The following is an 18,524-nucleotide window of genomic DNA, read 5'->3' on the forward strand; positions in this document are numbered from 1 at the left end:
CAAGACTTACAACTTATATACACAACTTTAGTTACCTGCTTTCATAGAGCAATCGGGTCTATTTACATCATCGTCGGTATCACAGTAGCACTTTGTGGTGTGGTTCAATGTACGACAAATGGTCAGATTCTGCACAGTGCAGAGATTACTGAAGTATTCACAGGGCGATATGCACTGTCCGCCAATACAGGTCTGATCGTCCAAGCAGTCATAGTCTGTTTTACAAGTCGGTACAGGTACTGTCGTTGGGCTATCTGTCACTGTAATGCTTATCGTAGTTGGCAAATTATCCGAAACGGGTTCCGAATTGCTGAAAACGGGTAAAACAGTCGTAGTTGACGGAATATTACTTGGCATAGTACGTTCCGTCACTTCGTCCCTTGGGCGTCCAGTCGTTAATTCGCTGACAGATTTGGTAGTCCGTTCTGTCACTTGTCCTCGTGGTGTACCACCAGAAGTAGTTTTGGTTGTTTCTGCGGTTAATGAAGGAACGGTCGTGTCCCCTGGGCTCACAGTTGGTACTGCCCTAGTAGTTTCTGTTGATTCTTCACTGGTTAATCTAGTGCTTTCATCCGGTCTCTCGGATGAAATTGTTCTGTCCGTTGATCCAAGTGGAACTGTTTGGTCAGTATACAGTCGAGTAGTTGACTCTAAAGGTACTCCTGTGGATGGAATAGTTGTATTGGGTAAAACTGCAGGAAGAGTAGATTCCACTATAGTTTCAGTTGTTCTGACTTCGCTAGGAGCTGTGGTAGTCTGTTCTGTCACTTGTCCACGTGTTGAACCGATCGGAACATTTGTAGTAGCTTCTGAAGTGATTGGTGGAACAGTAGTTTCCAGAGATGCTCGACTGGGAGTAGATGCCTCAAATGGCCGGGTGGTTGGAACGTCTCTAGTAGATTCAGTTGTTTGTTCTGAGTAAGTTCGAGTAGTGGTGTCTGAAGGTAATGTTGTGGGTGTCTCATGACTTTCGGATGGAGTAGTTCTATCCGTTGACATTGAAGGAAGTGTAGATTCTTCAACACTTGTCACTTGCCCACGTGTTGAACCGATCGGAACATTTGTGGTGGTTTCTGAAGTTACTGATGGAACAGTAGTTTCCAGAGAGGCTGGACTGGGAGTAGAAGCCTCAAATGGCCGGGTGGTTGGAACGTCTCTAGCAGATTCAGTTGTTTGTTCTGAGTAAGTTCGAGTAGTGGTGTCTGAAGGTAATGTTGTGGGTGTCTCAGGACTTTCGGATGGAGTAGTTCTATCCGTTGACATTGAAGGAAGTGTAAATTCTTCAACACTTGTCACTTGCCCACGTGTTGAACCGATCGGAACATTTGTGGTGGTCTCTGAAGTTACTGATGGAACAGTAGTTTCCAGAGATGCTGGACTGGGAGTAGAAGCCTCAAATGGCCGGGTGGTTGGAACGTCTCTAGCAGATTCAGTTGTTTGTTCTGAGTAAGTTCGAGTAGTGGTGTCTGAAGGTAATGTTGTGGGTGTCTCAGGACTTTCGGATGGAGTAGTTCTATCCGTTGACATTGAAGGAAGTGTAGATTCTTCAACACTTGTCACTTGCCCACGTGTTGAACCGATCGGAACATTTGTGGTGGTTACTGAAGTTACTGATGGAACAGTAGTTTCCAGAGATGCTGGACTGGGAGTAGAAGCCTCAAATGGCCGGGTGGTTGGAACGTCTCTAGCAGATTCAGTTGTTTGTTCTGAGTAAGTTCGAGTAGTGGTGTCTGAAGGTAATGTTGTGGGTGTCTCAGGACTTTCGGATGGAGTAGCTCTATCCGTTGACATTGAAGGAAGTGTAGATTCTTCAACACTTGTCACTTGCCCACGTGTTGAACCGATCGGAATATTTGTGGTGATTTCTGAAGTTACTGATGGAACAGTAGTTTCCAGAGATGCTGGACTGGGAGTAGAAGCATCAAATGGCCGGGTGGTTGGAACGTCTCTAGCAGATTCAGTCGTTTGTTCTGAGTAAGTTCGAGTAGTGGTGCCTGAAGGTAATCTTGTGGGTGTCTCAGGACTTTCGGATGGAGTAGTTCTATCCGTTGACATTGAAGGAAGTGTAGATTCTTCAACACTTGTCACTTGCCCACGTGTTGAACCGATCGGAACATTTGTGGTGGTTTCTGAAGTTACTGATGGAACAGTAGTTTCCAGAGATGCTGGACTGGGAGTAGAAGCCTCAAATGGCCGGGTGGTTGGAACGTCTCTAGCAGATTCAGTCGTTTGTTCTGAGTAAGTTCGAGTAGTGGTGCCTGAAGGTAATCTTGTGGGTGTCTCAGGACTTTCGGATGGAGTAGTTCTATCCGTTGACATTGAAGGAAGTGTAGATTCTTCAACACTTGTCACTTGCCCACGTGTTGAACCGATCGGAACATTTGTGGTGGTTTCTGAAGTTACTGATGGAACAGTAGTTTCCAGAGATGCTGGACTGGGAGTAGAAGCCTCAAATGGCCGGGTGGTTGGAACGTCTCTAGTAGATTCAGTTGTTTGTTCTGAGTATGTTCGAGTAGTGGTGTCTGAAGGTAATGTTGTGGGTGTCTCAGGACTTTCGGATGGAGTAGTTCTATCCGTTGACATTGAAGGAAGTGTAGATTCTTCAACTCTTGTCACTTGCCCACGTGTTGAACCGATCGGAATATTTGTGGTGATTTCTGAAGTTACTGATGGAACAGTAGTTTCCAGAGATGCTGGACTGGGAGTAGAAGCCTCAAATGGCCGGGTGGTTGGAACGTCTCTAGCAGATTCAGTCGTTTGTTCTGAGTAAGTTCGAGTAGTGGTGCCTGAAGGTAATCTTGTGGGTGTCTCAGGACTTTCGGATGGAGTAGTTCTATCCGTTGACATTGAAGGAAGTGTAGATTCTTCAACACTTGTCACTTGCCCACGTGTTGAACCGATCGGAACATTTGTGGTGGTTTCTGAAGTTACTGATGGAACAGTAGTTTCCAGAGATGCTGGACTGGGAGTAGAAGCCTCAAATGGCCGGGTGGTTGGAACGTCTCTAGTAGATTCAGTTGTTTGTTCTGAGTAAGTTCGAGTAGTGGTGTCTGAAGGTAATCTTGTGGGTGTCTCAGGACTTTCGGATGGAGTAGTTCTATCCGTTGACATTGAAGGAAGTGTAGATTCTTCAACACTTGTCACTTGCCCACGTGTTGAACCGATCGGAACATTTGTGGTGGTCTCTGAAGTTACTGATGGAACAGTAGTTTCCAGAGATGCTGGACTGGAAGTAGAAGCCTCAAATGGCCGGGTGGTTGGAACGTCTCTAGTAGATTCAGTTGTTTGTTCTGAGTAAGTTCGAGTAGTGGTGCCTGAAGGTAATGTTGTGGGTGTCTCAGGACTTTCGGATGGAGTAGTTCTATCCGTTGACATTGAAGGAAGTGTAGATTCTTCAACTCTTGTCACTTGCCCACGTGTTGAACCGATCGGAACATTTGTGGTGGTTTCTGAAGTTACTGATGGAACAGTAGTTTCCAGAGATGCTCGACTGGGAGTAGATGCCTCAAATGGCCGGGTGGTTGGAACGTCTCTAGTAGATTCAGTCGTTTGTTCTGAGTAAGTTCGAGTAGTGGTGTCTGAAGGTAATGTTGTGGGTGTCTCAGGACTTTCGGATGGAGTAGTTCTGTCCAATGACATTGAAGGAAGTGTAGATTCTTCAACTCTTGTCACTTGCCCAAGTGTTGAACCGATCGGAATATTTCTGGTAGTTTCTGAAGTGATTGGCTGAACAGTAGTTTCCAGAGATGCTCGACTGGGAGTAGATGCCTCAAATGGCCGGGTGGTTGGAACGTCTCTAGTAGATTCAGTCGTTTGTTCTGAGTAAGTTCGAGTAGTGGTGTCTGAAGGTAATGTTGTGGGTGTCTCTGGAGTTACGGATGGAGAAGTTCTATCCAATGACATTGAAGGAAGTGTAGATTCTTCAACTCTTGTCACTTGCCCACGTGTTGAACCGATTTGAATATTTCTGGTAGTTTCTGAAGTGATTGGTGGAACAGTAGTTTCCAGAGATGCTCGACTGGGTGTAGACGCCTCAAATGGCCGGGGGGTTGGAACGTCTCTAGCAGATTCAGTCGTTTGTTCTGAGTAAGTTCGAGTCGTGGTGTCTGAAGGTAATGTTGTGGGTGTCTCAGGACTTTCGGATGGAGTAGTTCTATCCAATGACATTGAAGGAAGTGTAGATTCTTCAACTCTTGTCACTTGCCCACGTGTTGAACCGATCGGAATATTCCTGGTAGTTTCTGAAGTGATTGGCTGAACAGTAGTTTCCAGAGATGCTGGACTGGGAGTAGATGCCTCAAATGGCCGGGTGGTTGTAACGTCTCTAGTAGATTCAGTCGTTTGTTCTGAGTAAGTTCGAGTAGTGGTGTCTGAAGGTAATGTTGTGGGTGTCTCAGGACTTTCGGATGGAGTAGTTCTATCCAATGACATTGAAGGAAGTGTAGATTCTTCAACTCTTGTCACTTGCCCACGTGTTGAACCGATCGGAATATTTCTGGTAGTTTCTGAAGTGATTGGCTGAACAGTAGTTCCCAGAGATGCTCGACTGGGAGTAGATGCCTCAAATGGCCGGGTGGTTGGAACGTCTCTAGTAGATTCAGTCGTTTGTTCTGAGTAAGTTCGAGTAGTGGTGTCTGAAGGTAATGTTGTGGGTGTCTCAGAACTTTCGGATGGAGTAGTTCTATCCGTTGACATTGAAGGAAGTGTAGATTCTTCAACTTTTGTCACTTGCCCACGTGTTGAGCCGATTGGAACATTTGTGGTAGTTTCTGAAGTGATTGGTGGAACAGTAGTTTCCAGAGATGCTCGACTGGGAGTAGATGCCTCAAATGGCCGGGTGGTTGGAACGTCTCTACTAGATTCAGTCGTTTGTTCTGAGTAAGTTCGAGTAGTGGTGTCTGAAGGTAATGTTGTGGGTGTCTTAGGACTTTCGGATGGAGTAGTTCTATCCAATGACATTGAAGGAAGTGTAGATTCTTCAACTCTTGTCACTTGCCCACGTGTTGAACCGATCGGAATATTTCTGGTAGTTTCTGAAGTGATTGGCTGAACAGTAGTTTCCAGAGATGCTCGACTGGGAGTAGATGCCTCAAATGGCCGGGTGGTTGGAACGTCTCTAGTAGATTCAGTCGTTTGTTCTGAGTAAGTTCGAGTAGTGGTGTCTGAAGGTAATGTTGTGGGGGTCTCTGGAGTTACGGATGGAGAAGTTCTATCCAATGACATTGAAGGAAGTGTAGATTCTTCAACTCTTGTCACTTGCCCACGTGTTGAACCGATTTGAATATTTATGGTAGTTTCTGAAGTGATTGGTGGAACAGTAGTTTCCAGAGATGCTCGACTGGGTGTAGACGCCTCAAATGGCCGGGTGGTTGGAACGTCTCTAGTAGATTCAGTTGTTTGTTCTGAGTAAGTTCGAGTAGTGGTGTCTGAAGGTAATGTTGTGGGTGTCTCAGAACTTTCGGATGGAGTAGTTCTATCCGTTGACATTGAAGGAAGTGTAGATTCTTCAACACTTGTCACTTGCCCACGTGTTGAACCGATCGGAACATTTGTGGTGGTTCCTGAAGTTACTGATGGAACAGTAGTTTCCAGAGATGCTGGACTGGGAGTGGAAGCCTCAAATGGCCGGGTGGTTGGAACGTCTCTAGCAGATTCAGTCGTTTGTTCTGAGTAAGTTCGAGTCGTGGTGCCTGAAGGTAATGTTGTGGGTGTCTCAGGACTTTCGGATGGAGTAGTTCTATCCGTTGACATTGAAGGAAGTGTAGATTCTTCAACACTTGTCACTTGCCCACGTGTTGAACCGATCGGAACATTTGTGGTGGTTCCTGAAGTTACTGATGGAACAGTAGTTTCCAGAGATGCTGGACTGGGAGTAGAAGCCTCAAATGGCCGGGTGGTTGGAACGTCTCTAGCAGATTCAGTCGTTTGTTCTGAGTAAGTTCGAGTAGTGGTGTCTGAAGGTAATGTTGTGGGTGTCTCAGGACTTTCGGATGGAGTAGTTCTATCCAATGACATTGAAGGAAGTGTAGATTCTTCAACTCTTGTCACTTGCCCACGTGTTGAACCGATCGGAATATTCCTGGTAGTTTCTGAAGTGATTGGCTGAACAGTAGTTTCCAGAGATGCTCGACTGGGTGTAGACGCCTCAAATGGCCGGGTGGTTGGAACGTCTCTAGTAGATTCAGTTGTTTGTTCTGAATAAGTTCGAGTAGTGGTGTCTGAAGGTAATGTTGTGGGTGTCTCAGGACTTTCGGATGGAGTAGTTCTATCCAATGACATTGAAGGAAGTGTAGATTCTTCAACTCTTGTCACTTGCCCACGTGTTGAACCGATCGGAACATTTGTGGTGGTTTCTGAAGTTACTGATGGAACAGTAGTTTCCAGAGATGCTCGACTGGGTGTAGACGCCTCAAATGGCCGGGTGGTTGGAACGTCTCTAGTAGATTCAGTTGTTTGTTCTGAGTAAGTTCGAGTAGTGGTGTCTGAAGGTAATGTTGTGGGTGTCTCAGGACTTTCGGATGGAGTAGTTCTATCCATTGACATTGAAGGAAGTGTAGATTCTTCAACACTTGTCACTTGCCCACGTGTTGAACCGATCGGAACATTTGTGGTGGTTTCTGAAGTTACTGATGGAACAGTAGTTTCCAGAGATGCTGGACTGGGAGTAGAAGCCTCAAATGGCCGGGTGGTTGGAACGTCTCTAGCAGATTCAGTCGTTTGTTCTGAGTAAGTTCGAGTAGTGGTGTCTGAAGGTAATGTTGTGGGTGTCTCAGGACTTTCGGATGGAGTAGTTCTATCCGTTGACATTGAAGGAAGTGTAGATTCTTCAACACTTGTCACTTGCCCACGTGTTGAACCGATCGGAACATTTGTGGTGGTTTCTGAAGTTACTGATGGAACAGTAGTTTCCAGAGATGCTGGACTGGGAGTAGAAGCCTCAAATGGCCGGGTGGTTGGAACGTCTCTAGCAGATTCAGTCGTTTGTTCTGAGTAAGTTCGAGTCGTGGTGCCTGAAGGTAATGTTGTGGGTGTCTCAGGACTTTCGGATGGAGTAGTTCTATCCGTTGACATTGAAGGAAGTGTAGATTCTTCAACACTTGTCACTTGCCCACGTGTTGAACCGATCGGAACATTTGTGGTGGTTCCTGAAGTTACTGATGGAACAGTAGTTTCCAGAGATGCTGGACTGGGAGTAGAAGCCTCAAATGGCCGGGTGGTTGGAACGTCTCTAGCAGATTCAGTCGTTTGTTCTGAGTAAGTTCGAGTAGTGGTGTCTGAAGGTAATGTTGTGGGTGTCTCAGGACTTTCGGATGGAGTAGTTCTATCCAATGACATTGAAGGAAGTGTAGATTCTTCAACTCTTGTCACTTGCCCACGTGTTGAACCGATCGGAATATTCCTGGTAGTTTCTGAAGTGATTGGCTGAACAGTAGTTTCCAGAGATGCTCGACTGGGTGTAGACGCCTCAAATGGCCGGGTGGTTGGAACGTCTCTAGTAGATTCAGTTGTTTGTTCTGAGTAAGTTCGAGTAGTGGTGTCTGAAGGTAATGTTGTGGGTGTCTCAGGACTTTCGGATGGAGTAGTTCTATCCAATGACATTGAAGGAAGTGTAGATTCTTCAACTCTTGTCACTTGCCCACGTGTTGAACCGATCGGAACATTTGTGGTGGTTTCTGAAGTTACTGATGGAACAGTAGTTTCCAGAGATGCTCGACTGGGTGTAGACGCCTCAAATGGCCGGGTGGTTGGAACGTCTCTAGTAGATTCAGTTGTTTGTTCTGAGTAAGTTCGAGTAGTGGTGTCTGAACGTAATGTTGTGGGTGTCTCAGGACTTTCGGATGGAGTAGTTCTGTCCATTGACATTGAAGGAAGTGTAGATTCTTCAACACTTGTCACTTGCCCACGTGTTGAACCGATCGGAACATTTGTGGTGGTTTCTGAAGTTACTGATGGAACAGTAGTTTCCAGAGATGCTGGACTGGGAGTAGAAGCCTCAAATGGCCGGGTGGTTGGAACGTCTCTAGCAGATTCAGTCGTTTGTTCTGAGTAAGTTCGAGTAGTGGTGTCTGAAGGTAATGTTGTGGGTGTCTCAGGACTTTCGGATGGAGTAGTTCTATCCATTGACATTGAAGGAAGTGTAGATTCTTCAACACTTGTCACTTGCCCACGTGTTGAACCGATCGGAACATTTGTGGTGGTTTCTGAAGTTACTGATGGAACAGTAGTTTTCAGAGATGCTGGACTGGGAGTAGAAGCCTCAAATGGCCGGGTGGTTGGAACGTCTCTAGCAGATTCAGTCGTTTGTTCTGAGTAAGTTCGAGTAGTGGTGTCTGAAGGTAATGTTGTGGGTGTCTCTGGAGTTACGGATGGAGTAGTTCTATCCAATGACATTGAAGGAAGTGTAGATTCTTCAACTCTTGTCACTTGCCCACGTGTTGAACCGATCGGAACATTTGTGGTAGTTTCTGAAGTGATTGGTGGAATAGTAGTTTCCAGAGATACTCGACTGGGAGTAGATGCCTCAAATGGCCGAGTGGTTGGAACGTCTCTAGCAGATTCAGTCGTTTGTTCTGAGTAAGTTCGAGTAGTGGTGTCTGAAGGTAATGTTGTGGGTGTCTCAGGACTTTCGGATGGAGTAGTTCTATCCATTGACATTGAAGGAAGTGTAGATTCTTCAACACTTGTCACTTGCCCACGTGTTGAACCGATCGGAACATTTGTGGTGGTTTCTGAAGTTACTGATGGAACAGTAGTTTTCAGAGATGCTGGACTGGGAGTAGAAGCCTCAAATGGCCGGGTGGTTGGAACGTCTCTAGCTGATTCAGTCGTTTGTTCTGAGTAAGTTCGAGTAGTGGTGTCTGAAGGTAATGTTGTGGGTGTCTCTGGAGTTACGGATGGAGTAGTTCTATCCAATGACATTGAAGGAAGTGTAGATTCTTCAACTCTTGTCACTTGCCCACGTGTTGAACCGATCGGAACATTTGTGGTAGTTTCTGAAGTGATTGGTGGAATAGTAGTTTCCAGAGATGCTCGACTGGGAGTAGATGCCTCAAATGGCCGAGTGGTTGGAACGTCTCTAGCAGATTCAGTCGTTTTTTCGGAGTAAGTTCGAGTAGTGGTGTCTGAAGGTAATGTTGTGGGTGTCTCAGGACTTTCGGATGGAGTAGTTCTATCCATTGACATTGAAGGAAGTGTAGATTCTTCAACACTTGTCACTTGCCCACGTGTTGAACCGATCGGAACATTTGTGGTGGTTTCTGAAGTTACTGATGGAACAGTAGTTTCCAGAGATGCTGGACTGGGAGTAGAAGCCTCAAATGGCCGGGTGGTTGGAACGTCTCTAGCAGATTCAGTCGTTTGTTCTGAGTAAGTTCGAGTAGTGGTGTCTGAAGGTAATGTTGTGGGTGTCTCTGGAGTTACGGATGGAGTAGTTCTATCCAATGACATTGAAGGAAGTGTAGATTCTTCAACTCTTGTCACTTGCCCACGTGTTGAACCGATCGGAACATTTGTGGTAGTTTCTGAAGTGATTGGTGGAATAGTAGTTTCCAGAGATGCTCGACTGGGAGTAGAAGCCTCAAATGGCCGGGTGGTTGGAACGTCTCTAGCAGATTCAGTCGTTTGTTCTGAGTAAGTTCGAATAGTGGTGTCTGAAGGTAATGTTGTGGGTGTCTCAGGACTTTCGGATGGAGTAGTTCTATCCATTGACATTGAAGGAAGTGTAGATTCTTCAACACTTGTCACTTGCCCACGTGTTGAACCGATCGGAACATTTGTGGTGTTTTCTGAAGTTACTGATGGAACAGTAGTTTCCAGAGATGCTGGACTGGGAGTAGAAGCCTCAAATGGCCGGGTGGTTGGAACGTCTCTAGCAGATTCAGTCGTTTGTTCTGAGTAAGTTCGAGTAGTGGTGTCTGAAGGTAATGTTGTGGGTGTCTCAGGACTTTCGGATGGAGTAGTTCTATCCAATGACATTGAAGGAAGTGTAGATTCTTCAACTCTTGTCACTTGCCCACGTGTTGAACCGATCGGAACAATTGTGGTAGTTTCTGAAGTGATTGGTGGAACAGTAGTTTCCAGAGATGCTCGACTGGGTGTAGACGCCTCAAATGGTCGGGTGGTTGGAACGTCTCTAGCAGATTCAGTCGTTTGTTCTGAGTAAGTTCGAGTAGTGGTGTCTGAAGGTAATGTTGTGGGTGCCTCAGATGTGGTAGTATTTTTTGGTTCATTTCCTGGCGTTGGACCAATCTCCACATTTGTGGAGGATTCTGGGGTAATTAATGCGACAGTGGTTTCTAGAGGTGATTGTCTGGGAGTGGATCCCTCGATTGGTCTTATAGTGGGAATTTCACTTGTAAATGCAGTCGTTTGATCAGTAAATGGTCGAGTAACTGAAGGTAAAGTTGTGGGTGCCTCTGTTTCTGGGTTAGTAGAAAGTTGCTTAGTCGTCTTGTAGGACTCAGTTGTGGTTGTGTAAGGACCTGTTGTTTCGTTTTCGGCTTCTATATCGGTAAAGCGGGTTCTCATTTCAGTTTGATTTGCCAATTGCATTACAGTGTATTTTACGTTAATAAAGTCCGTTGTCGGTTCAATTGTTTGCGTTGTAGTCTCGACTGTTATGTCTGTCGAGGTGCAGTTCGAATCTGTGTTGTTTGTTAAGGTGGCTGGACAAGTACATACAGTAACCCTATGTGCTAATACAACACACTTAACTCCGCCTGCACAGGAAGTGAGGCAGGGGTCGATACATTTTCCCGACGATCCACATTGGTGCGTTTGACTGCAATCTTCGTTTGAGGTACAGTTGCCACCTGGCTTAGCTGCTTCAAAATTTCAGGGTTTGGGGTTTTTTTTTACATAATTTTGGGATATACGAGCGGAGTATTTTGTACATATTTCAAAATAAATGTGTAAGATTTAAGAAATAAAAAAATACGTTAAAATATTTACAAATATATACCAAATATAGGATAGAAAGTGTAAAGCTACAACAATAGGGAAGGTGCACTATATATACAGAAGGGTGTACCTAGGGATATACTTTTGGAGGTGTGGATCTAACTCTCTTGCGTACGACTGCAACTGTAAACAAATATCGGAAGCTTCATAAACTATTTTACGGTTAATTAATTTCAAATTAGGAACGAACGCCTTTACTATTAGTTAGCTACATTTTGGTGTTGGATTGGTATTAATTAGTATTAAATCTCTTTACCGTTTATTTAGATTCATAGGTTAAAATTTCATAGTACAAATATTCAAGAGGCATTTGATTAATAAATTGATTATTATAACTGTGAGCATGAGCGTGTGTGAATGTTCTGAAGAGTTTTCTTGTAATTGTGTCTTCATGTTATTGGTATTTTTGGTGGCTTCAAACGATCGTTCCGATCAATGTTTGGACAACTCTTTTCATTTAAGTGCTTTAGCCCAGTCTCTGTGCTTGTAGCGTAAAGCGTAAAGCATCTGACCATAAGGTTAGGAAGTCGCAGGACTTGAACTTGGCTTGTAACTAAGCTTTTGGGAAGGAAAGTTGACCATATCAATAGGCGAAAGCTTGATACGGCTACAGGCTGTTAATTTCTCAGACCTATGTACACTTCCACAAACCTTGCGAGGAAACAGATTGACAAGGCCCAAAGGACTAATCGGGAGTACGGGGCTTTGGTCAATACATTTCGTCGGGCAAATTGGCTTGTGTGCTTTATCGCTGATATATTTTGGTGTTTTGTAAGGGGACAGACAATAAGACAGAGCTAGCAAAAGGTGAGAGCGTGTGTAAGAAAGAGCAGGAAACAGAGATATTCGAGACGGAAACATAAGACACTTTCACTCGACAGAGAGCTGAGTGACAGAGAGTACTTTTGGTGCTTTACCTTTTTGACATCCATTCTTGGCATCGGCTATAAATCCAGCTGGGCAGAATTTACATATCGGCTTGTGATCCTCGACAATGCATGGCGAGTTGGGTGCGCATGTGGCAAACTCGCACGGATCGACGCACTTGAGCTTCCGGCAAGCCTGGCTAGCCGGACAGCCGGCGTCGCGCAGGCAAATCGATATGGATGGCTGGCAGTCGCGCATGCAAATGCAGACTGGCTTGTGGTTCTGCACCTCGCAGGACTTGTTCTCGGCACAGATGGCGGCTCGGCCCAGGGGCACGATGCAGGGATTGCGGCACTTGCCATCGGAGCAGGCCATGTTCGAGGCGCAGTCATCGTCGCGATAGCACTCCCGCTTGTCCGGGGCGCACGTCAGTTCTCCGTACTCATTCACTATGAAGCCCGACTTGCAGATACAAACGGGCTGATGGCGTCGCGTCTCGCACTTCTTGTTGCTCTCGCAGATGAAGAGCGGATTGTTGCACGGATCTGTGCATTGGCCGTACTGGCCGCACTGCAACGTCTCTGGACACTCGGAGTCGGCGGAGCATGGGATCTGCTCCTTGGTCTTTGGATCCGTGTCCTCGGCCACGCACTTGGGATCAGACTTGCACTCGATCTCTGGCCGACCGATGTGGCAACTGGGGCAGGAGCAGCGCGGTCGATGCAGTACGGTTTTGCAGAGAGCATTCAAACCACACACGCCACGCATTGTACAAGGATCGCTGCAGTGTCCTTGGAGGCATGACTTTTCACTGGGACAATCCGTATCTGAGTAGCATTGTTCGGTGTCTATAACATTATATCCAGGGCAGGGAAGAACGAGAGAGAGATAGACAGGAGTTGTTTGGTTGTTTAAATGTTAATCGTTGGTGGGTGCATTCAACTATTCGGTGGCATAAACGGTACAGTACGCTACTAAATAGATATATCTTTTTGTGGGTATGGAAACACATAGAAACGAAAGTGCGACATTGAAATCGTCGAGTCAAAGTTTGGACTTGAGCTTGATGGACAAAGTCTATGGTCTATATAGTCTGGTGGAAGATTCAGATTCAGGGCTCGTTGGGATATTGCATAAGACAGTGTAAACACAAAATTTTGGAAACATGAAGTATAGGTGACTCGGATAAGACTTAAGGCTAAACGTTTCTAAAAACAAAAGGAGAAAACTTAAACGACAAAATATATAAAAAGTATTTTTCAGTTCTTTTTTTATAATGGTTGATTTGGGATTGGGCCTTTGTTGCTTAAGTGTTGTGTGTTTTATTTTCTTGGGTGTTTTTGGGTTGGGTTGTGTGTGTTGCTGTGGGTCGGCTTCTGTGTTCAATTAAGTGTAAGTGGGATTGTTGTGGACTCGATTTTGGGGTTGCGGGTTTTGTGCATGGGGTTTGTTAAAGTAAGTGAAAAATTCAGCGGGGATTTTAAACGAGTTAAAAATTAAGGGGACGGTGCGTTCAGAAATCATAAGGTAACTGAAGGAAAATAAAACTGAGGAAACTAAAAAGTTTATAAAGTTTCGCTTAAGTGGCTAACTTTAGTCAATTGGTGCAGTTAGTTTAGGCAGACAACTATAGCGAAGGCTGATTATTATTTGGTTTGTCTTAATCAAATTGTAGAACTGTGAAGGGAACATCTCACAATAACTAGGGTTGTATGTTTCTATAGGCAGGCCAAAACAATGCTTATCAATAAGATTGGCTGCTTTTAGTTTTTGTCATTGGTAGGTAGGTATAGGTATGAGTTCGATCGAGGTTATCGATCAGCGTACAAGTGAGCGAGTGGGGGTAGCAGTAAAAAATCGGGTGAGCATAGTTACAATTCTTGATGATTTACCATTTTGCGAGCGAGCATAGAGCCTGTCACTTTCCCAATTCGCCCAAATTAATTTGATGCTGTACTAAAGGCAGGCTTAGTTGAGCAATGAATTATCTCGGGATTAATGCGAATTCGAGCTAATATATATTTTGGTTTATTGTTCAGTTTGAATAATGGCGAAAATTACACGACATCCAACACATGCGCTCTGCCCTCACGAGAGACACGTTATTGGCGATTGGATTTGTGAGTGAGTGATTGATTCAGAGTTGAGATATAGAAAGATCTATTGGAAGAGCAGGAAGTGTAGGTACAAGTCTGGCAATAGCAAGTTTAGCTGTGTAGAAGGGTGCTTTAGTAGGAACTTGAAAAGTAAGTAGTAGTTGAAAATCGATGGGTAAATACAATTTTGAAAAGTTCGTTAGAAGTATACGTGTCAAACTAAATTTATTCGGGTTATTCATAATTCACAGTTTTCAAATTTGGTTTATATTTACAGATTGTATTCGGTGAGGTTAGTTTGATTGGCCACCAAGGTGCGACCTATTCGATTACGAATATATGTACAGGTATGTACAACTTGCTGTATATACAACTTAATCACTAGTCAAACGTACCAAAATATAATTGAAATGTTAGTTAAATTTAGTTACAATTTATATCAATTCGGGTTGTTGTTTATATAGATTTTAACCAATAGACGATCTATGCAGAGAGTGGTAGATAGGGAGGAGCTTTCTTAATACGTATTTTAGAAGGAGCTTTTTACACAATAAACGGTTGGTTTAATTTCGGTTATTCAGTAGACTTGCTTTAAGGATGCATTGAAAAGTAGTAGTAGCTGTTGATGTTGCTTTTGTTTTGGTAATCGTTCTGTACACAGTTGTAATGGATCTTAACTTGATAACTATGTTCCTCAATTGGTTTCAAATTGTTTCAAGCATATGTGAACTATGTGTGAGAATTGTCCCGTCCACAGTTCCCAATCTGAGACTTTGTTCATTTAAGAAATGTGACAAAAGGGCATTAGCAAAAGGATACGACAGAGCGATAGGAAAATATCATTTGAGGTTCAAAAGGGGTGGACAGAGCGGAATTGGAGTAAGGATGGGAGTTTTCGGGTCAGGATTTCGTTCATTTTCTTTTGTTTTCAGTATCAAGGATGTGTTGAGGATTGTTGTCTATATGATAAGCGTGGCATTATGTGTTGTTTTCTTTTTTTTGTTTATATATTTTTTTTAATTTTTGTTTAGTTCTAAATTGTGTGCCTTCTTTGCACATTTCCTGATTAACCAGTTGTTTCAATTTTCACTACAAATTTTATAGACTACATATCGCTATCGCGGCATTTGTCATTAGACTAAATGTTAAATAGGGATGAACTAACTTGTTTACTGTTCTGTGCGTTAACTGTTTCCAAGTTTTAATGAATGCCGCATAATTAAGTGCCAATACAGATGGTTATTGGAAGCCAATTGTATGGTAACTAGGGATAGATTTCAATGAGAACTTAGCTTTATGAAAGCCGAATGAAATGAGATGGCAAGCTTCAAGCTAAATGGGAACTAAGATCAATTCTTGATATTTTTATTTAGGGAATGCACTGATTGTGAATGTAATTTTAGTAAGGTAATTTTAACTTGCTTATGACTAAACTTAATTTTGTTGCGTATTTCTTTAAGTAATGTGTGTTTCAAAAATGAATTGTAGGCACAGATTGGGTAACCGCGATAGCGACAGCAACATTTCACGAATCTCCATATGCGTTGATGGTATTTTAAACTAAAGTGCTTAAAAACTAGTAAAACTCAATTAAAAATAAAACAAAATTGCAAATAAGAACTGTGCACTGTAATATATTCATCGGCATGTCTGTTACTTAAAAAGCAACAGAGTTGCCTCTTGGGAGTTGGTTGTGTAGGTGGTTTTTGGCTTTTTGGTTTCTTAGCGTGTTTTTTGTACGTGCGGGGAATGTCGATATTAGACTAATACCTGAAACTTCGCACATGTGTATAAGTTGTTAAGAAAAAACTCAAAATGTATTAGCATTTGTATTTTTAAACACACACTACACTGAAATCAAATTGGTTTTGGGCAAATGTTCTAGTCAGCCGCGAGGGCCGATAGATTAGTGGAATTAGCTAATTAGCTGGTTTAAGTTTTTGTGTTTAAACAACTCAAAACTATGTGATTAAACCAATAATATTATAACAATTTAAAGTCAATGTCAATCAGTTACTAACAAACTTCCAGTTATATTGGTAGGGGTAAAAACTTCAACGATATAACGCTTACTGATTACAATAACGATAACTTTTAAGAACGCTGGTTAACATGATTAGCATTAACGGTACGGTATGGTCTAAAACACTCAAAACCTGAACATAAACTGGGGACTTACCCTGCTGGCAAACGTATTCATAGCCCTGGCGTACACAGCCGCCGACTTCGCATCCTAGGGTACGACAATCCTGCTTCGGCGTAGTCAAGTAACCTGTATTCAAGGAATAATTATTAATCTAACTCATATATCCTCATTTATCAACCACACTTACATTGGACATAGGCATCACCATTGGGGAAGTCCTCCGGGCAGTAGCACTCGGCTTGATTGTTTTCCAATACGTGGCAAGCGGCATTCAGACCGCACGGTTGATCGCGACAGGCATTCACTAGAGGTCCGCCGCAAAGGCAGCCCTGGTGGGCATCTCCAATGCAGCCGTCCATGCAAGCGCATTCATAGCCTCCGGGCACCTCAGTGCACTTGGAGTTCTCACCGCAGGGTTTGCTAGAGCATCCTCCTTCCAGCGGTCGGCACTCACTAGTCGGATTGCCAAAGAAGTCCGGTGGACATGAACATTGGGCCTTGCGACCGACCACTCGGCACTGAGCATTCGTTCCACAAGCTCCATACTCCAGGCAAGGATTGCGGCACTTTCCTTGGTCGCAGCGCTTATTGCTGTCGCAATCGGTGTCCACACGGCACTCGAACTGCACGCACTCCTTGCTGGGCTCGCCTTCATATCCATCCGGGCAGTAGCAGAGCATCCGGTGCTCGGACACAGTGCAAAGAGCATTCCGTCCGCAAGCCTTCTCGTTCGCACATGGATCGGAGCACTTTCCATTGACACAACTCTGGTCGGCGGCACAATCACCGTTGGACTTGCACCCGGCTATACATGCGCCTCTCTCGCAAAGCTGACCCACCGTACACTGGCGCTTGGGTCCGCACTTATTCCGGCACTTTCCTCTGGCGCACTGTTGTCCACAGGCGCAATCCTCGGTTCTCGAGCACTTGGCGGCACAATAGGCTCCATTTTCGTCGCATTCACAGCCAGGGTGGCAGCGTTCCGGCGGTAGTTGACAGCCAGTCAAACCGTCGCCCATAAAGGCGGCGGGACACTGGCACTGGACTCCATGGTTGACCACAAGGCAGTCGGCACACTGGCCACATTGGCCAGGTGTGCGACAAGGATTTTGGCACTTCTTGTTCACGCAGGCCTCGTCGGTGGCACAACTCAAATCGGTACGACATCCAGTCTGGCACATTCGATTCTCGCAAATCTGTCCCTGAGCACATGCCTCGTCGGTGTTGCACACGGTTCTACATGTTCCTCTCATGCAACGCTCATCGGCCAAGCAGTTCTGGTCGTTTCTGCACTTTCCTTGGCAGCTGCCGGCATAGCATAGCTGATTCGACTGGCAATCCTCGTTCCTGCCACAAGCAATGCGAGGCACCTTGCAGGCCACATTGGCATTGCCATCAAGACCCTCTGGACATAGGCACTGTTTCCTGTGATCGATCGTTTGACAGTGGGCATTGGTACCGCAGGCAGTGGGATCTGCACATGGATCCACGCACTGCTGACCCACGCAGGACAAGTCCTGCGGGCAGCCCTGATCGGAACGGCATCCAGGCACGCAGTTTAGGCCCAGACAGAGCTCTCCATGACCGCACTCATTGTCGTGGCGGCAAAGGGGCTTGCAAACTCCCTGCTGGCAGCGCTCGTTGGTCAAGCAGCCGGCATCGTCGGCGCATAGAGGTCGACATACCGACTCGAAGCAAGCCAGTCCATTTCCACAGTCGCGATTCTCGCGGCATTCCAAGGGGGGAGAACGGACGCAGCCCACCTGGGGTGTGGGATTGGGCACCATACTCTCCAGACAACTGCAGCTAGCCCGGTGGTTGGACACCGAGCAGGCAGCATTCGGACCACAGGGATTTTCCAGACAGGGGTTTACGCACTTATCGTTGCGACAAGACTCTGAGGCACTGCAGTCATCGTCCACATGGCAGCCATACACGCACTTGTTGTGCAGGCAAACGTGACCCAGGAAGCAATCGTTGTCCACCCGACAGGTCACTAGAAAAAAATGATTATTATTAGATTGGTGGGACTAGCGAACAAGAAAGTTGGCACGAAATTAAATCGAAGTCTGAATCGGTTTATTGGTGGTGCCCACCCTCATAATATTCTTCGATGAATTATGATATATGACTAGACTACTTACGCATACAGCTGCCCTTCAGGCACTTTTCGTTGGAGGCGCACTCCAGATCGTTGTGGCACACAGGCAGGCACATGGAGTCGCGGCAGTTATATCCAGGACCACACTCGCCATCGCAGGCCACTGGCACACGCACGCACTCCTTCGCTGAGTCGCCAGTGAAGCCCTCCGGGCAGTGGCACTGTTTCAGATGATTCTGCATCACGCACTCGGCATTCTGGCCACATGCCTGCGGTTGAAGGCAGGGATTGAAGCATTGGCCACCTTGACACACTTCAAATGCTCCACATTCGGTGTCCAGAACACAGGCAGCTG

At 45.2% G+C, this 18,524-nt stretch overlaps 1 protein-coding gene across 5 annotated transcripts in view; it reads right to left on the reverse strand.

Moving 5' to 3' along the window:
• The window catches only part of LOC117150272, a 94,211-nt gene that overhangs the window by 56,004 nt on the left and 19,683 nt on the right, over nucleotides 1-18,524 (reverse strand). For 2 of the 5 annotated variants that reach the window (XM_033317079.1, XM_033317082.1), the window contains exons 8-12: nucleotides 18,213-18,521; nucleotides 16,256-18,064; nucleotides 16,102-16,194; nucleotides 11,877-12,674; nucleotides 36-10,820 (exon numbers count right to left, since the gene is read on the reverse strand). In XM_033317079.1, coding sequence (XP_033172970.1) covers nucleotides 36-10,820; nucleotides 11,877-12,674; nucleotides 16,102-16,194; nucleotides 16,256-18,064; nucleotides 18,213-18,521 — 13,794 coding nt within the window. Of the gene's footprint in view, nucleotides 1-35; nucleotides 10,824-11,876; nucleotides 12,675-16,101; nucleotides 16,195-16,255; nucleotides 18,065-18,212; nucleotides 18,522-18,524 lie in introns of all 5 variants that reach the window. The other 3 variants (XM_033317078.1, XM_033317077.1, XM_033317081.1) reach the window with 2 other exon arrangements.

This window comes from Drosophila mauritiana, chromosome 2L (genome assembly GCF_004382145.1).
Source record: "Drosophila mauritiana strain mau12 chromosome 2L, ASM438214v1, whole genome shotgun sequence".
NCBI classification, from domain to species: Eukaryota; Metazoa; Arthropoda; class Insecta; order Diptera; family Drosophilidae; genus Drosophila; species Drosophila mauritiana.